Here is an 18,544-nt window from a genome sequence, read left to right as displayed (position 1 = left end):
CTTCTTCAGCATTTATTAATCTTAGGTAATATTACTTTCAACATTTACTAATACTTTATTAAAATCAAAGGTTGTATTTGTTAACATTAGTTAATGCACTGTGAACTAACATGAACCAACATTGAACAGCTGTATTTTATTAACTAACATTAACAAAGATGAATAACTACTGTAGCAAATGTATTGCTCATTGTTAGTTAATACATTAACTAATGAAGCTTATTGTAAAATGTTGCCAGTATCAGTGAGCAGTTTCTCTCGCCCTGCAGACACCGGATGCCCAAGACTCAGTGGTGGCTGAATCTCCGGCTGATGCTGAAGATGTTGGCAAAGTATCAGACGTCCTTCAACGAGTATGTGACGGGAGAGATCGAACACGTGACCCGTCGCTCTCTCAGCATCGACACCGGGTTTTAAAGCGTCCTTCAACCCACACACGACTGCCACTCCTCCGTTAGAACAGGTGAACGCCTGAAGCTTTAGTGAGTGAAGGAGGGTACAACTCGAGATGTGTACCTGAACCTGATCTTCTTCTCCATTGGAGGCCTGTACTTGCTCCATCTTTATGCTGGACGGATGCAGAGCGTCCAAAACTAGATCACTCCCAGTGTAATTAATAGAATTATTGATATATTTACATTAAAACTGCGTTTTCGTTTCTAAACACTCTCCGTCCACACTGAAATGTCTGAAAACTAGGGGTGTAACGAGACCCTCATGTTACGATTCGATACATATCACGATACGATATTATTGCGACACTCCAAGACATATGATAAAAGTTAACAAAACATTTACTGTTTATTAAAATGCTAAATTTGGTTTTACATTGTGTGTGTAAATGAATAGTCTTGGACTTGGTGCTGAAACCCAATGCTCAGGACAATAGAGACACCAGAATAACAATATTCATGATTCTGAAGATGAAAACAGAATTATTTTAGACGAATATGCTTGCATTGTTTCACGACTAGATATATTTAAAATAATGTAAGCCACTTTTTACTGGTAACATCAGACATTTGGCATTATCAGGACCCACAAATATTCCCCCATTGCATTATTATACATTATATTCAACATTATATATAGTAGTTTAATGTAGTACTGACACTAAAACTCTGAAAACTTGAATTTTTTCTCACACAGAATTTCTATTTTGGGTGAACTATCCACGAAACATATTATTGCATTTTTGTTTTGCGATATATTGTGACACCCCTACTGAAAATGCTTAAATCATCTTACTGTGTATGCATTAAGCGTAAAAGCTCACTGAGATGATACCGAGAGACCAAAATATTATAAATTCCTCAAGCTATTCTTCTGCCACGATTATTTTATTTGCTAAATATCTCACCATTGAATGCGTCCAGATCACACTCGATCGCCATTCCATGTTTGGTCTAAAACACAACTGTCCTCATGCTTTGCCACAATCACAAGTACATTTTCTATCATATCTGCAGGAATGTAATATGAAGATTGTACAAAGTAGCATTTATTTTTAACAACATTATGGAAGTAAATAGCAGGCGCGATAAACCCGGTTCAACCATAGATAATGTTTCTATCATTATACCATGGTCTGGGTGAATACTCGATTCTGATTGGCTGCAGGGTGTCCATTAAAAAGTGATAGAGGACACCTAGTAAAGGAGTTCTGGTGAAACTGACTGTTTACCTTTCGGAATTAATAAATAAATGCGCTGGCTACATCAGCTGTGAGTAACCATAGCAACAGGCTGTAAACTGAAGGGTTCTATGAGCTGAGCGGACTATAAATATCTCCGGTTGCTAAATAAACCGTCAGGCGTAACCAGGGAAACCAAGTTATTGTTTGTAAAAACTTTAGATTTCGATTGTAAAACGAATTCAAATATAAACTAATGTTTTAAAAATTTGTTATTTGGCAAGTGACCATGGTATAAGCGGGTTAATGCACGACGAGGTGTCCATTGTCAGGTATTAATGGACTTCGGCGGAGGCAACCGTCCGACGCGCACGCCTCGCCGTCGTCCATTAATACCTGACAATGGACACCTCGAAGGGCATTAACCCTTACGTATATTATGCATGATCATCATGACTAAACATGCATCATCGTTTTTAAAAACTTCCGTGTTCAAATTTATGCACTTAGTAGAGCGTCTTTCGAAGAGCTCAGTTTTAGCAGGACGAAATCACGTCTCAGTGAAAGGACTAAACTTGGAGAAAACACTGCACACGTCCGTTTCCACTCGATTTTTGTTAACAAATAAATATTATGTGTGAATCTATTGCTATAAATTTGATTTGTTATATATTTGAATCACTTTAGACCATTTCATCAAAGCCAGCTCGTGATGTTTCTGGTCCTCTAATTAAAATCACCTTGTTGTTAACTATATGCATACAAATGTATTTTCCTCGTGCAATGCAACACCGGTCACTTTCAGTGTAGACGGTCACTGTGTTTATTCTTTACACTAAACTGCTGCTGTTAGTTGCTAAACGTTTCTGCAGATTTTACTGTCTATTTCCTGGCGAATCTTTATTCCTGCAGCTTTTCCATGCGGGGAATGGTTTGATGTCGCAGGTAAAGGTGGAGATTGTGAACCAGGTGTGCTGTGATTGTGAAACATTAGAACAGTGTGTGTCTGTGGTCTCCAGTGTTGTGTCTGTGATATTGTGTGTCTATGCAACGTGATTAATGTGAAGCAATAGATAGTTCTAGTGCAGCATGTTTTACATCCCCAGTATTTAATTAATGCTCTACTTTGACATTCATTTAAAAAAAAAAAAAAGTCTAGAAAATAATCACTATAATGATGAACCAGGAATGAGTGTAACTAAAACAGGCGAATGAAAGTAAACAAAGTCTATTGAGGGTTTATTTTTTTGCATTGTGACATTATTTTCATACTCACTAACATAATGTTTAGCATTGCAGTATTAAGAAACATTGTGAAATTTTCATGCCAATTAAACCAAAAAATCTAATTTTTTGGTTTAATTGGCATGAAAATTTCACAATGCAAAAATCATAAAGATCCTAAAAGTTTCATTTTATATTTGCAAAACTTAATTTTTCTCCTGATTTGGGGGGTTTAATATGGCCTGTTTTGGCCAGTTGAATAAACTGCTCAGACTATAGTCATCTGTGGCCGGTTGCGTTAAAGGCTCGGCTAAGACTAGTCTTAAAAATTAGTCAAGTCAAGATAGATAAAAGTTATATCGATTTAATGTGAATCGGATATCTTATCTACAGTAACTGCTAGTTGTTCACTATTTCTTAAGATTATCTTAACATAGTGACTGTGTTTATGCAACTGGACGTGTTCTTGACAGGTTTTGTCAGATCATTTCAAACTTCCATGTTCAACAACTATGAAATGATTATTTTACTGAAATCTCCAGAAGTGTACAGTAAATGATTCAGTTTCTGTCTGTAAGCCATCACAATCTAACATGTAAATGATGAATGTCATATTAAAAGGAATGTACTGTCATTTAATAAATTAAAAAAATACATATACTACAATCTATAATAAAAATATATATATATTGAGTTTTTCAGTGTTGTTATATTTTCAGTAACAAATTGGCACCAAATACATTTAATGAGAACATGCAATAATTCAAAACATTCCTTTAATTTACTATTAATTATAATGCATGCATTGAAGTATAAGCATATATTGAAATGGTCTGTGAATAAGTTATTTTGAATCATGTTGCTCAAACTAAAATTGCAGCAGTGAACAAAAGGAGCAGAATCTGCAGTAAATATTGCCGTATGTAACTGTTATAAACATATATATTTAACAAACATACAACAATATAGTGTAGAATGTAACGTCAACAGACATTTGAACACATCTCTGAAGTACAGCTATTTATGTTTGTGAAGTTATAATTTTCCAAAGCTGAATGAAAAGGGAAAGGAATCCGCCGGTCCTGAAGTGTCCTGTGTGGATGAGCTCTTCGGAGGGCTCTCCATCCCGAACGAGAAGGAGAACTCCTCCTGACGACTCTCGGCTTCATCAAACAGGAAACCTTGGAGAGAAACAACAACAGCATTAACTCTAGACTCTTGACTTTTCATGAAAATTTCACAAAGCAGAAAATATAAGACCATTTAGGCAAAATATAATTAATAATTTGGAATAATTTTTGTTTTTAAACGAAGTCTCTTGCTCATCAAGGCTGCATTTACTTTATTAAAACTACAGTAATATTGTGAAATATTTATTACAGTTTAAAGTAACCGTATTCTATGTGAATATATTGTAAAATGTAATTTATTCCTGTGATCGAAGCTGAATTTTCAGCATTTCTTACATTTTTTCAAGAATTCAGCAAGGATGCATTAAATTGATCAAAAGTGACTGTAAAGAAAATATTTCTATTTTACATAAATGCTGTTCTTTTGAACTTTCTATTCATCAAAAAAATCTTTCACATATAATCACATTTAATTATCACGGTTCCCACAAAAAGTGTACAACATTAATAATATTAAGAACCATTATTAATAATTGAACACCAATAATAATTCAGCATTTAATCTGAAGGATCATGTGACACTGAAGACTGGAGTAATAATGTTGAAAATTCAGCTTTGATCACAGGAATCAATAATTAATTATTAATAAATTACACTTTAAAATATATTCACATAGAAAACCGTTATTTTGAATTATAATATTGACAATATGACTGTTTTTACTGTATTTTTTATCAAATAAGTGGAGCATAATCATAATAAAATGGTGAGCATAAGAGACTTCTTTGGAGAAAACTTAATTATTCCAAACTTTTGACAGGTAGTGTAGATATTACTCATGAATCATACTTCACCTGAGAACTTGGGTGCTGATCCTGGTGACTTCTGTTCCCAGAAATACAAAATCAGCTTTCAAACATTTAAAACATTCAGCCATTAAACACAAACATTTCTCCAGAAATACCTTGTCGCTGAAATAGGAGCTTGTGAAGTTAAATGGAGATGCCTACAACACACACACACACAAATTAAATGATGCAACTCTTTGATGAAACAATGCACGTGTGAGTCTTCCAGCTTCTGAAGTTCACCTCTTCTGCTGCCGATCCCACGTCGAAGTCACAGCCCAGCTTGGAGAACGCAGGTGTGTTTGGACCAGACATCATGGAGAAGACAAAAGCGGGCGACTTGGTGTCCGAGATCTCCTGTCGTCCAGGTGAGCATCTGGGACTGTTGCTGTTAACAGATCGAACAGTAATCAATAGTTCTATTAAAACGTGTTTACTTTCTGATACATGTCCCTGCTCTTGTGAAAGATACATCATCAGAGCACGTTAAAACAAAAAAAATCAAGATTAAACATTGCCTCTAAATCCTTTTTGGTTGACATTCACAATCCCTTCACTTAAAGACTAGTTTAGAAGACACTTAATATTCAGTAATATTACTAATTTGACTTGCACTGACACTATTGGATGAGAACAAAACTTGAAGTGAATTGAGCTGAATAATGACACTAGCCGCGTTCAAATTGCACAAATTGAAATTGCAAATTGAAAATACGCCCAATGGAAACGCGGCAATTTCGCAAAAACTCCCATTTATCGCAAAAAAAGTTTTCCCGCTCGCATGAGGTGCTTTTACAGGCAATTCGAAAAAGAAATATTTTGCAAAACTGCAATGGAAACAGTTTTTGAGCATTTACAGGTCACCTGACGTAGATGACGCGGTGTGTTTGGACAGAAGACGAGACAGAGTTCTTTATTAAATTCATAAAAGACAAAAGAATTACAAAAATACTGGATTCTAAACCTCAAATAAATGCCACAATCAAGACCTCGAAGCAGAAATGAGGGATAAACACCCAGAAACACCTTATATGAGCCGCTCACAGTATAAGGGTCGTTCCTTACCATTAATGCGTGGAAAACACACATACGTCTCCTTCCATTAATAATAATAATGTCTAGTGCGGTGGCTGGGATATATATAACCTACCAATGTCCGTCGCCATGATTTTTGGATTGACTTCTCGCGAGAGGAAAAAATAGCATATTAGTCGCATGACATCGGTTAATGGAAACGCCGTAATTTCGCAATAGTTTTTTTATCGATATTTAGAAAAAAATCGCAATTTTTTGCGCAAATCTGTAATGGAAATGCGCCTAGTGTTGTCTTCTGTAGAGCTGTTTATGGCTGAAGTGAACTTGTTTCATAATTGATTAACTTTACAGTTATTGAACTGAATTGAGCTGAATAATGTCTTTTTAGAGCTGCTTTACAGCAGAATTTGTCTCATATTTGATCAAATTTGCATTAATGATTCTGTTATTTTTCTGTTTATTTCTGTGAAGCTGCTTTGAAACGATCTGTACTGTATAAAGTGCAATAGAAATAAAGCTGACTTGAGTTGTGCACCACAATTTAGGTGTATCCCTGAAAAATGCATTAAGAAAAATAGGTTGCAAATGTTGTTTCATGTTGACTTTAGACTAATGTAAGTGACAGACGGCAGCATATAGAGGTACAGTGCGCTCCATCATAAACACTGAGGTCAGGTCGTACTTTAAGGAGAAGGTCGGGGTGGTCGGTGTGGCTTTAATTCTAGCCGGTGAGGGAGGAGGGCAGACGGGACCCTCAGTCACTGTGTCCTCATGAGTTTCTGCTGTGGTCGCCTCCAAACTCTCTTCCTCCTCCTTCTCCTCCTCCTCCTCTTCTGATATTTCCACCATGAGCTCAGAAGCACATGACACATTCACATTCCCCTGCTGCATTCATACAAAAAGAAATTGTAAGAATATATATACAGTACACTTCAGGTCAAAAGTCATGTATTTGAAAGAAGTCTCTTACAGCAAACACAGTAATATTGTGAAATATTATTACAATTTAAAAGAACTGTTTTCTATGTGATTATATTGTAAAATGTAATTTATTCCTGTGATCGAAGCTGAATTTTCAGCATCATAACTCCAGTCTTCAGTGTCACATGATCCTTCAGAAATCATTCTAATATTATGATTTGCTGCTCTTTCTGATTATCAATGTTGAAAACAGTTTTTGCTGCTTGATATTTTGATACACTACCATTTAAAATTCTGTTTTTTTAGATGCATCAACTTGATCAAAAGTGACAGTAAAGACATTTATCATGTGATTTCTATTTCAAATAAAATGCTGTTCTTTTGAACTTTCTAGTCATCAAAGAATTGTGAAAAAAAGGATCACGGTTTCCCACGAAAACATTAAGCCATTTTCAACACTAATAATAAGAACCATAATTAATAATTGAGGAGCTAATCATATTAGAATGATTTCTGAAGGATCATGTGACACTGAAGACTGGAGTAATGATGCTGAAAATGTAAAAAAATTACATGAATAGATGTGATATATGAATAGAACAGACTTCTTTCAAAAATATAAAAAGAACTTAATTATTAGAAACATGACCGGTGGGGTATATTTTAATCATTTAAAACCAGTTGTCTGTATTTACCGGTTCATTCACGTTCACTGACTGACTCTGATCGCCTTCTTGCATTTGATCTATAATGAAAGGAAAACTCGATTGTGATCGATAAATCTATGTGCTTATTGTGGTTTATCTTGTGATGCTTTCAAAATATTAATATTATGCTGGTGTTTACCTTTTACAGTTTCTCTCTTTGTCCATACGCTGGGGGCAAACGTGTCCATCTGAGATTCACTTTCTGCAGTTTTAACCTTACTCACCTCAGAAGGATCTTCAGCAGCAGCCATGCGCTCATCTGCGTATCCTTCAGGCCTCTAAAAGTTACAGAACTCACAATAACTTTTCTCAGGTATTAAATAGAAGCAAGCCATTTTGAATATTTTTTTTCTCTCCCAATTCATGTAGATGGAGCTGTACATGCAGTTTCAGGACAACAGCAGACGTACCTGCGTTATGGGCTCTTGATGAGGGACCATTTCATCAAACAACTCGCTTTTGGTTTGTAGGCCGTCATTGTCTGGACACTTACTATTTTCATAGCGATTTCAGGAAAAAGTTAATTAGACGAATGCAACCAACCTCTGATAAAAACAAAACAAATCTGCTGTAAAGATAAAATACCTGTCAGCACCATCAGTGACTGGCTCCTCCTCACCTGTCAAAACAGTGTTGAATGAATAGTTTTATTCTTTTAAACTTTATTTCTGTTGTTTGGAACAACATGATTTTTTTATTTTTGAATGAACTATTACTTTAAGGACAGAGTTACCTAGAGCTGCTGTCAGTTCTCTATCCTTCTCCATTATTTGTTCTTCTATTGCTCTCATTCTCCTTTCGATTTCCTCATTCTCAGCTTGAGCCTTCAGCAGTTTTTGAGCTTGTGAGTTCTGACAGTATCGATCCTTATACTGCTGAAACACGCTCCTGTAGCTCTCGATTCTCTCCTGGAACATTTTCCTTCAAAGACCAAACATCTTTAGCCCTATAAAGCCTACTGTATCATGTTTGATACGTGAATTTCTTCTAAGGCCTCAACATGATCAGAACTTTACTGAAAAACCTGTCGCAACACAATCGACTACATGCCTTCTGTCATCTGACTGATATAGTTTATATGTTTTTAGCAAGTAAAAGGCCTTTTAGTATAGTTGTAAAAACGTTCATCTGAAGGTCGTGGTTCATATCTTTTTTTGCTGGTTTTTATAAAGTAAACATAAGAAAAAAAATGTATTCCATTAGTAATATTTCAAAATGAACACTAACTGGACTGAAGCGACTTAAGGAAGGATAAAATATGATCCATCAGGCTTTTGAGGAACATTTAATTTTCTGTCAATCATTGTATTGCATTGCATTATGTTTTGAAATACAAATCTTTGATCATAAATCATCTTAGACATATTATTGGGAGATATAACTGATATGTAGCCTATATGCATTTTATATAAGTAGTCTATTACACTGTTATAAAGATCTCATTGATTTGCATTACAAGCTATCAGAATTTAACTTAATAAAATTTTTGCTCAGTTTGGACCTCTGAATAACATTGAGATGTTTTTTCCTCCTTGAGTATGAGATCCATCATACTATGAGTCATAAAAGCCTGGTGTATCAAATATATATAGATTTTTTATAGATTTTTTTCTCTCTAAATGTTTAATAAACTGTTCTAGTTTTTAATTGATTTTTCCTATGTCAGGGTTAAGTTCCTTCAAGCGCAACACTACAGTGGTGGAGACAGCTCAATGCGCTGCAACTGAAGAAAACATACAAATAGAAAAAACACCAGCAAATTAAGAAAACATCTTCATCAGTTTGACAATACATGTGCTGCACACAATGCAACCAAATGCAGAAACAGTATTTGGTTGTGTTGTGAGTATTTGCAGCTTGTTTCTGTATTTGTTGTGTTGTGAGTATTTGTTGTGTTGAGTATTTGAAGCATGTTTCTGTATTTGGTTGCATGGTGAGTATTTGTTGTGTTGTGAGTACTTGAAGCGTGTTTCTGTATTTGTTGTGTTGTGAGTATTTGTTGTGTTGTGAGTATTTGAACCATTTTTCTGTATTTGGTTGCATGGTGAGTATTTGTTGTGTGGTGAGTACTTGAAGCATGTTTCTGTATTTGTTGTGTTGTGAGTATTTGTTGTGTTGTGAGTATTTGAACCATTTTTCTGTATTTGGTTGCATGGTGAGTATTTGTTGTGTGGTGAGTACTTGAAGCGTGTTTCTGTATTTGGTTGCGTAGTGAGTATTTGAAGCGTGTTTCTGTATTTGGTTGTGTTGTGAGTATTTGTTGTGTTGTGAGTATTTGACAAGTGTTTCTGTATTTGGTTGTATTGTGAGTATTTGGAGCACAGGTGTTGTCCAACTAATGAAGATGTAAGGAATAATTGACGACAGTCAAATTATGAAGTCAATTATTCCGCTTATACTACAGTTACCACACCTCGAAACATTGTTCAGATTATGTATTTCAAGACGTTTGTAAAGTTTTTGTCATTAAAACGCTCTTGTATGTAGGACTAATTTCTTACGCATCTAATCCCATGCCTCCGTTGCTAATTCCAAAACGTCATTTCAGAGTTAGTAACGGAGGTTTGAGCCGCTGATAGCAGACTAATGCTGGGGACACACGACTAGCTGACACATTCTCTGACTGTTTTCATCGACTGCAGCAGATTTTAAACACAGACTGAACGCACTGAACACGCGTTTGGGCATGATCAGTCATAAGTATCAAATTACATTCATAACCGGCCTTAAAGTGTGTTCCCGGCTTTATGCAGTTATTAATGCAGTTATTAGAGAGAAATGTTGCAATAATGAGACAGAAAAGAATGTGCGTCAATATTATTATTTATTAATTAATTCAATTCGTTTTAATTAATTTGTTAATTCTTTTTTTTTTTTATTATTGACAGATGACAGTAGACTAGCCAAATAAATGAAACCCAAAGCCCTTTTAACAAGTAGGCCTATCAATAATTATTTATTTGTTAAATTATCTGCAATAAAAATCCGTGCTGCAGGACTATCCATTTATTTAGCCTATATTCAGTTTAATTTTCTATTGATTATAGATATGACTTTATAGTTTATTTATTCAAATTAAACTGCATGTTTCTATTGATTGTGAAGCTAGACATTGAAAATTGCAGATCAAGCGCATGGGGCGAAATGCTTTTTCTTGTTATGAATTGTATCCTATTTTCCGTTATTACAGTTGACTACGCGAAGTGATATGGAACTGTAATGCGGTCAAGACCTGCCTGGAACTACTTTAGCCGTGCGTTTCCCTGAAAATAATGCACACCTTAGAACGTTCGTCAACCAATCAGATTCAAGCATTCAACGGCCCTGTAGTATAAGTATATTTTCTTAATTTGCTGGTGTTTTTTCTAGTCGCATGTGTCTTGTTGAGCTCTCTCCGTCACCCTACAACACCGTTATGGTACTTCATGTTGGACCTACATGTCTTGCTTATAGCTGTTCTGTCTCTTCTCTAGCTCAGCTTCCAGTGTCTTTTCATACTGAAGCAGCAGATGTCCTGTTCTCTGTTGACTGATATCAGAAACAAAATATTCATATTAAACTATATTATGCTAAGTTTGAGATTGGAAAATAAAAATATTGTCAGTCACACTTTGCCATACTTTTTTGTGTTTTCTTTGATAAACTTCCCAGTGTTTTGTTTTTGCTGGATCTCCTCATCGAGTTTGCTGATGGTAAGTTGTGTTGTCTTAATGTAATCCTTCTTCTCCTGAATGTTGGACTCACAAACTAAAAACACAACAGACAGAACAATTGATGATAACAAACTACTTTTTTGTCTTTATATGTGGGTGATTAGGGGAGCTTTTTTTGTCCAAGGCTTATCCAATGTTTTCAGTGAGGTGTTCCTAAAAACTTACTTTGTATTTGTTGTTTGAGGTCATTATTCCTCTGAGCAAGTTCTCGAGTCTCTATACCTGTCGTAGATATAACAGTATACAATACATATCAAGTTAAAATTGTCAAAGAACCGGTATGTAAAAAAAATTAAAATATTTAATGAAGCGAACTCATCACCTAACTGAAGCAACAGGTTGTCCAGTTGATTTACCGTCTGTTCCTCCATTCAAACCCGATAAAAACACACACACAGGTCTTGAAAATACCACAAATATCACGTAAATAGATATATTTTCCAGTCTTGATCTATTATATAACTCAAATATGGAATTGAAAGGCGAATATTGTGCGTATATACGGAGCTCGAGCGCGTCAGTTAAAACGTCCGTTACTGCACGAGATTCTTTCATGTGTGATGACGACATATTCGCGAATCGGATCACTTTCAAATAAATTAAATAATAAATATAAATAAATTATTAAATGAGTTAATTTGGTCAGCCTGGCGTGAGACAAGTCGTTACTTGTTTTCTGAATAAATAATGAAACCGATTTAACCAATAATGACGATATCATATTGTATCAATTAAATTGCCTTATTTGATCAAATATTTGAAATAAATGCAGACGTACACACAAATACACGCAATTTACAAATAATATTTAGGAAAAAATACTGATTGTAATAATAAATGTAGCAATAAACGTAGTAGTATTTCACCGGAAAATCGGCTCTCTCATCAATTTTATTTACAGTGGATTTGGCTGGAGGAGGGGCTTCGATTTATCGTCATCTGATTGGACGCGACGGGCGTTCCAGAGTTAATGGGCGGGACTTGAGTACATTGTGGCCCAGGCGCATCTGTATGGCGGCTGCTGTTGGACATTTAACCAAGCTAAACATTTCATCGCAAGAGTTTTCACAGCGGTTCTTTCATGCATGTGCATCTGGTAGGTGCGAATAAGGTTATGAATTAAGCAGGATCTTCTTGTGGTTTGTGAATAAGACGCTTCTTACAGTAGATCATGGTGTGATTATTAAAACCAGAGCGGATAAGCTGAGACAAAAACAGCCTCCGCCTGGCGCTCAGGCATTACAATACAGTATACACTGATTTAAAATAAACCGCTATCTCAATGGGATTAAAAATGAAGGATTTTTTAGTTTTAGACGCTATTTTATTAAAACACAATCCTATGATTGACAGTACGATTCCGTTGTCTCCTGTATGTCTTTGTTTCTCTGACAATAGAGCTGATTGAGACCCAGCTCGCTGACGGAAGGGTGTTGTTTCCTACCAAAAAATATATATTTCAGTTATTTTAGTATTATTTATATACTATTTTAGCAATTATTAATATATTATTAAATAGCTTTAATTTTTATATTTTCGTTTTAGTTTAAGTTTGTCTTTTTGTCATGTGCTTTTGTCATTTTTATCAGTTTTTCTATTTAGATTTAATTTATTTTTACTTCAGTTTTAGTAATTTTAGTACTTCAGCCTAAGTTATTTTATTCCAGATTCTAATTTTTATATTTTATTGTACTTTATTTTATTGCTTTCACATCTAACATAAAAGTTTGTGTGTGAGTGTGTGTGTGTACACACACACACACACACACACACACACACATTAATAAACTTTTATGTTAGATGCGATTAATCAGCTTTATTTTAGTGCTGTTATTGTTAACTAAAATGAAAAAAAAAAAATTGTTAATTGAAAAAATTAAATGTTATGTTAGTTGCAATTAATCACGATTAATCGATTTGACAGAACTACTTTTTTTCAATTAACAAAAAAATATTTTTAATTTTAGTTAACAAGAACAACACTGGTACATGTTCACTGTTATTGTTCAGGAAAATCAATAAAAGTTGTAATACACCTTCACCCCTACCAGATATTACACTGTGAAAACATTTATAACATTTAGAAATATTTGACAACTTGACAAGACTTGTCTTTTATAAACGTACTTAAATTACCTTTTAGTTCAAATGAGACTAAATAATGTAATTTTTTCCTTATTTTCCCATTTGATTGAATGCATGCCAACTGTGCATCATGATGTTCTCTCTTTCTCACAGGGTCATCGTGTGTGAATGGAGTAAACAGCCTTTTCCTATTCTCTCTTAAGTTGTAGCTCTTCTCAAAGCTTGTGATACAGTAAACCGGAGCATGGAGCAGCTGGAGTCTGTTCGATCTGAGGTCTCGGATGGGCAGATGGATGTAGGAATCAGCGGGACCAGCACTCGACGGAAGAGGAGAAAGCGAGAACACCGGCCGGAGTCCATCATCGTCTACCGCTCGGATCCAGAGAGAGCCGCTGGTGAAGAGCATGGAGCAGATAGTGAAGCTGGAGAGAGGAACTCTGAAGAAGGGGCTACATTTCTCAACAACCCCAGCAGTGAAGGTGAAGCATTACACTTTGTGCCTTATCCTAACCAAAACTTTTTATTTTTGCAGTTTAGTTTCAATAAATTGTTGCATTCTAATGCAAAAAAAAAAAAAAAAAAAATTGTATCTCCAAACTCATTTTCAAGAGCATGGAAAACACTTTTTCTTATAAACATTCTTACAAAATAAACAAACAAAACAAAAAAATCTGTCATTAGTGACAGTGACAAAATGCTATTTCTTCATAAAGGCTTCGTAAGAACTCAAAACTCACCATACCTATAGATTGGCATGGTTTTATTTCAGTTAGCCTAATAGCTGGTTTGATTTGCATTGAGAGATGATCTTATGGAAAGTACTCCATGCCAATCTCTAGGTATGGTGAAGGCTATGTGATGATGTGGGGCTATTTTAATTCCAAAGGCCAAGGGAACTTTATCAGGATGCATAGTATCCTGGATCCATGAAGTAACTGGCCTTTAAAAATAAAAATCTGCCTGCCTCTATGGGAATTTAACATAGGGGTGTCCAGACTTATGCACCCTGTATTTTAAGGAAGAACATTTATTTATTTTACGATACATGATTCATTCACAAAGAAAATTGGTGTCCTTAAAGGTTGGATTTTTCCTATTTTTTTTAATTAAGGCATTAAGTTCAATTTCCAAAAGATGATTTTTTATTCCTCTTTTTAGTCAACTTTAGCATGGGTGTCTAAACTTATACACAGCACTGTATGTGTGTGTGACTTTGTCTTATGTGTATGCTTGTATGCTGCAACCAAATTGCCTTCGGGAAATGAATAAAGATGAACTGAACTGAACTCTTTTATCTTAAAAGATTTAGGAAATTTAAGTAGCATTTATTTCTATAGTGCTTTATACAATACAGATTATTTCAAAGCAGCTTCACAGTGATAAACAGGAAAATAACAGTGTTAATGAAACAATAGTTGTATGGATCAAGCTGATTTCAGCACTACATTATTGTCATTATTCAGCTCAATTCAGTTCAGCGTTGATTCAGTTCAGTTTAATAACAGTGTCGATGTTGCAAACTAAGTTATTTTTCAGCTCAATTAAGTTCCAATTTTGTTCTCATCTGATAGTGTTAAACTCAGTGCAATTAAATCGATAATATACTGAATATGAATTGTCTTATAATAGGAAATGCATTAGACAGAATGCATTGTAAATGAAATGTCTTGACCTCATTAGGTTGGGCTGTGCCTCCAGACAGTCGCTACGTGACGCTCACAGGGACCATCACGCGTGGAAAGAAGAAAGGTCAGATGGTGGACATTCACGTGACGCTCACTGAGAGAGAGTTGCGTGAGATGGCGAGGTCAAAGGAGCGGCTGGATGCCGAATGCGACGCTCGAGACGGATCGAGTCGCTCGTGTGGATTCGGCGTGTCTCAGGGTCCTCACGTCGTCCTGTGGAGTCTCTCCTGTGCTCCCGTGGTCTTCGTCCTGTCCTTCATCACCTCCTTCTACTACGGGACTCTCACGTGGTACAATATTTTCCTGGTGTACAACGAGGAACGGACGTTCTGCCACAAAATCACGGTGTGCCCCTTCCTCATCATCTTCTATCCGGTGCTCATCGTGACGCTGTCTCTGTCGCTGGCTCTTTACTCGGCCGTGGTGCAGGTGTCCTGGGCTTTCAGCGAGTGGTGGACGTCCGTCAGGGATTTAGAGAAGGGGTTCTGCGGGTGGGCTTGTGGGAAGCTCGGTTTGGAGGACTGTTCACCATACAGCATAGTCGAGCTGCTGGACTCGGACACGATCTCTGGGAGTCTGCAGGGAAAGTCGCTGCAAACATCCTCGGTGTGAATAGAAACCCGCCATTTTCTCAGCTGGTTATCGGCCCTGTTTATTGGCACTTGGCGAGTGTTATGCCCTGTATACACCTGGTATTAAGATGCGTTTTGATCAATCAGATCACAAGTGGACAGGTCTAAATACAGGTGTAAATGGGGTCTAAAACATTTTGAGCTTGTCCACTTTTGACCACTTCCAGAGGTTGTTAAAAACACATTCGATTTACGTTTACTTTATGCATTTGGCAGACGATTTTATCCAAAGCGACTTACATTTCAAGGTACACATTTTTTACATTCCCAGTTCTTGCTTTCCCTGGGAAACGAACCCATGACGCCAACGCTCTACTGTTTGAGCTACAGGAAAGCTGTTTTGGGATTGCTTTCATAGGATTGCAAATGTATTCGAACAGCCACAAAAGACTCTCCTCCTACTGACTTAATGCGTAAACATTATGGGAAGCACACTAGCCAGACACGATTTAAACTTTGTCGGCTCAAGACCCAAGTTTGGTTTGAAGCAAGCGGCAACCTTCCTGTCTCTCTCTTGAATCCAACACGGAAAAGTGACTTAAACTGCAATTCATCGACTGGCCACTAGAGACAGGCTTCAAAAGAGAGTCAATCCCATAAACCCTAATGTTAAAATGCCCAACTTTACAGCAGAAAAAACTATGTTTACAGCCTGGTGCAAAAAGTAGTTTTGGTCTATATAGCTAATTCTGCCCTTCATGATGACTGTGAGAGGGGTGAATTGTTTTATAACTCACCTGTTTCAATTATATTAAGCCTTAAAGGTAGTTGAAAACACATTCAAATGGATTGCTTTCACAGGATTGCAAATGTGCACCAATGACTCTCCTCCTAATCTCCGCCTACTGACCTAATGCCTGAACATTATGGGAAGAGCGCTAGCCAGACGGGATTTAAACTCTGTCGGCTGGAGACCCAAGTTTGGTTTGAAGACGAAAAACATACCAAGCACAATGTTCTCTCACCATTCCTGATTTCTAACACTCACAGCGCTCGGCGTGATCCTGTTTATTGCCACTTGGCGAGTATTAATTTAGGATCCTGAGCCAAACTTTTATTTTGTTTTTCTTATAGCTTATATCTTAGGGTGTGTTCACACTTGTAGCTCGGTTCTCTTGGTTTTTTGGTCCGGACCAAAAAAGAAAATGATACATTTAGTCCTGGTTCACTTAACGTTCACACTGGAACAATACATGGAGGAACAAATGAAGACACACAAACGAAGATCTGCTGCGAGGAGACGCGGGTCTGATGCCTGTACCGGACTGTAATGGGTAACTTCAGCTCCTATAATGAGAAGAACCAGGTATCCTTGAGCATTCTGTGCATTTAAGGGTCACATGTTGTGACATCACGTCCTGTTTTTGGTTCATTTAGATGTCTTTGGTCCGTGTTGCATTCATATTACAGTCGTACCGCAGCCGAGTTCGTTTTAATCGAACCAAACCTGCCAAGTGTGAACACACCCTTTTTATGAAACCGTGTTTTCTTATTTTCACACTGTATGTCAGACTTTCAAACTTTCTTAAAAATGTGTATTTAAAATATTTATTCTTTCCTATTTTATTGTATTTATTTGAGTAATACTTTACAATAAGGTCCTATTAGTTAATGCATTAACTAACGAACAATACAGTACTCATTAATCTTTATTAACGTTAGCTAATAACAACAATGCATCTACTCATTGTCGACTCAGAACCATTAAATATTAACAATACAACTATTGATTTTAAAAAGGAAATTTATTTTAAAAAGGAAACTCTTGATTTAGGAAATATTGAAAGCTTTATAAGTATTTTTCATTGTTATTTCGTGTTAACGAATGGAACCTTATTGTAAAGTGTTACCATTTATTTTAACAGTTTGCATGTTTTATTTTAATTAAAAATGTTTTTCTGTACATCAGAAGGGTTATGGAAAGAACTGAGTATATGCTTTTCATAACCTCCTGTAAAACTAAGCCATATATATATGCAATTAAACTGATTATTTGTGAGATTGTGAGAGCCCTGCATACTCTCTAAGTAGTTTTAATTTGCTTACTAACGACGAATCCCGAAGAGAATTTATGTGCAGTATGTGAGTGTGTGTGTGTGTTTATGATTATATATGCAGACAGTTATTCCAAAAAATATGTTCATAACCAGTTCTTGGGCATCAAAAGAACATTTTAAATAATTTCAAATCAAATGCATTATGAGAAATGTGTGTTACTTTTAACATGTGTTTGGTTAAGAATTTTGTGTATTTTTATTCAATTTTTTCCTTTGTTTCTGACTTTGCACTTTCATTGTGCAGTAATGCTCAGAAGAGACAATAAAATTCCTATTCCTGTATTTTCATGTCAGGTTTGTGTGTCTATTGTGATCTACAGCACAAAACATGTTGAAAATCCTTTGCAGAATTTATAACTTAGGAATTTTACAGAGGAAATTGCCTGAAGAAAAAAAAGTATTGTAGGAAAGTTATACAAAAAATTTTTTTTTTCCTTGCTCACCAGGTTTAACTCTCTGATGTATGCATTAGTGATGAAGGAAAATATATTTTGATGTTTCTTTTATCTTCACAACAAGAATGTAATCATTTACTAACTTTTTTAATTTTTAAAAAAATATGTAGGCCTAGTCCAATTTGTAGTCCAAAGGCCTTTTTTGTATGCAAGCAAACAATTTACCTTTGTTAAACTCATAGGCCTGGTTTCACAGACACCGTAGAAGCACCAACAACTCTGCTTGTAAGTTTAAACTTGACATATCATATTGGTTGATTGAATGTTGTAATCTTGATCCATAAACATGATGCATTTGGTGAATTCACATAAATCAAAAACAATCACATCCAATTTCAAAAGGCTACATGCATGACTTTGCATGTCTATCCAGCCTTGTGATTTGCCCTGCAGAGACTGTAATATTCATGTTATGACT

General features: G+C 35.8%; 3 protein-coding genes and 1 long non-coding RNA gene across 6 annotated transcripts in view; 2 read left to right on the top strand and 2 right to left on the bottom strand.

Annotated features, from left to right (window-relative positions):
• Window positions 1–5,190, top strand: part of pfkla (phosphofructokinase, liver a) — a 28,013-nt gene extending 22,823 nt beyond the window's left edge. The window contains exons 22-23 of one of the 2 annotated variants that reach the window (XM_082174673.1): window positions 270–463; window positions 5,066–5,190. In XM_082174673.1, the coding sequence (XP_082030799.1) occupies window positions 270–417 (148 nt within the window). In that variant the 3' untranslated portion in view covers window positions 418–463; window positions 5,066–5,190. Of the gene's footprint in view, window positions 1–269; window positions 2,842–5,065 lie in introns of those variants that run through there. The other variant, XM_082174672.1, reaches the window with a different exon arrangement.
• LOC309502429 lies at window positions 3,103–5,059 on the bottom strand. Its single transcript, XR_014207269.1, has 2 exons — window positions 4,843–5,059; window positions 3,103–4,038 (listed from the first exon to the last, which is right to left on the bottom strand). It is a non-coding gene; the product is annotated as an uncharacterized lncRNA (long non-coding RNA).
• A 2,667-nt stretch (window positions 5,191–7,857) lies between the features above and the next one.
• tmem169b (transmembrane protein 169b) lies at window positions 7,858–17,953 on the top strand. Of its 2 annotated transcripts, XM_082174811.1 has the most exons (5): window positions 7,858–7,961; window positions 11,151–11,191; window positions 12,114–12,308; window positions 13,501–13,776; window positions 14,978–17,953. In XM_082174811.1, the coding sequence occupies exons 3-5, from the start codon at window positions 12,224–12,226 to the stop codon at window positions 15,592–15,594; spliced, it is 978 nt and encodes a 325-aa protein (XP_082030937.1). In that variant the 5' UTR covers window positions 7,858–7,961; window positions 11,151–11,191; window positions 12,114–12,223; the 3' UTR covers window positions 15,595–17,953. The 2 variants fall into 2 exon arrangements, with proteins under 2 accessions (XP_082030937.1, XP_082030936.1); XM_082174810.1 differs by lacking the exon at window positions 7,858–7,961 and having other exon boundaries at window positions 11,083–11,191; window positions 13,451–13,776.
• Window positions 9,492–11,911, bottom strand: LOC309502413 (uncharacterized protein). Its single transcript, XM_082174830.1, has 3 exons — window positions 11,535–11,911; window positions 11,378–11,434; window positions 9,492–11,246 (listed from the first exon to the last, which is right to left on the bottom strand). The coding sequence occupies exons 1-3, from the start codon at window positions 11,581–11,583 to the stop codon at window positions 11,104–11,106; spliced, it is 249 nt and encodes an 82-aa protein (XP_082030956.1). The 5' UTR covers window positions 11,584–11,911; the 3' UTR covers window positions 9,492–11,103.
• Window positions 17,954–18,544: the final 591 nt, after the last annotated feature.

Source organism: Leuciscus leuciscus, assembly GCF_965113295.1.
Source record: "Leuciscus leuciscus genome assembly, chromosome: 7".
NCBI lineage: Eukaryota > Metazoa > Chordata > Actinopteri > Cypriniformes > Leuciscidae > Leuciscus > Leuciscus leuciscus.
Note: the sequence above shows the minus strand (reverse complement) of the source record. Positions and strands in the feature narration are given on the sequence as shown.

Bases quoted from the DNA above. Each gene is read 5' to 3' on its own strand.
- LOC309502413 (XM_082174830.1), bottom strand. From the start codon at position 11,583: ATGGAGGAACAGACGGTAAATCAACTGGACAACCTGTTGCTTCAGTTA. The intron at 11,435-11,534 runs GTGATGAGTTCG...TATCTACGACAG, and splicing joins CAACCTGTTGCTTCAGTTAG to GTATAGAGACTCGAGAACTT. The intron at 11,247-11,377 runs GTAAGTTTTTAG...TTGTGTTTTTAG, and splicing joins CCTCAAACAACAAATACAAA to TTTGTGAGTCCAACATTCAG.
- tmem169b (XM_082174811.1), top strand. From the start codon at position 12,224: ATGGCGGCTGCTGTTGGACATTTAACCAAGCTAAACATTTCATCGCAA. The intron at 12,309-13,500 runs GTAGGTGCGAAT...TTCTCTCTTAAG, and splicing joins CTTTCATGCATGTGCATCTG to TTGTAGCTCTTCTCAAAGCT. The intron at 13,777-14,977 runs GTGAAGCATTAC...TGACCTCATTAG, and splicing joins CAACAACCCCAGCAGTGAAG to GTTGGGCTGTGCCTCCAGAC.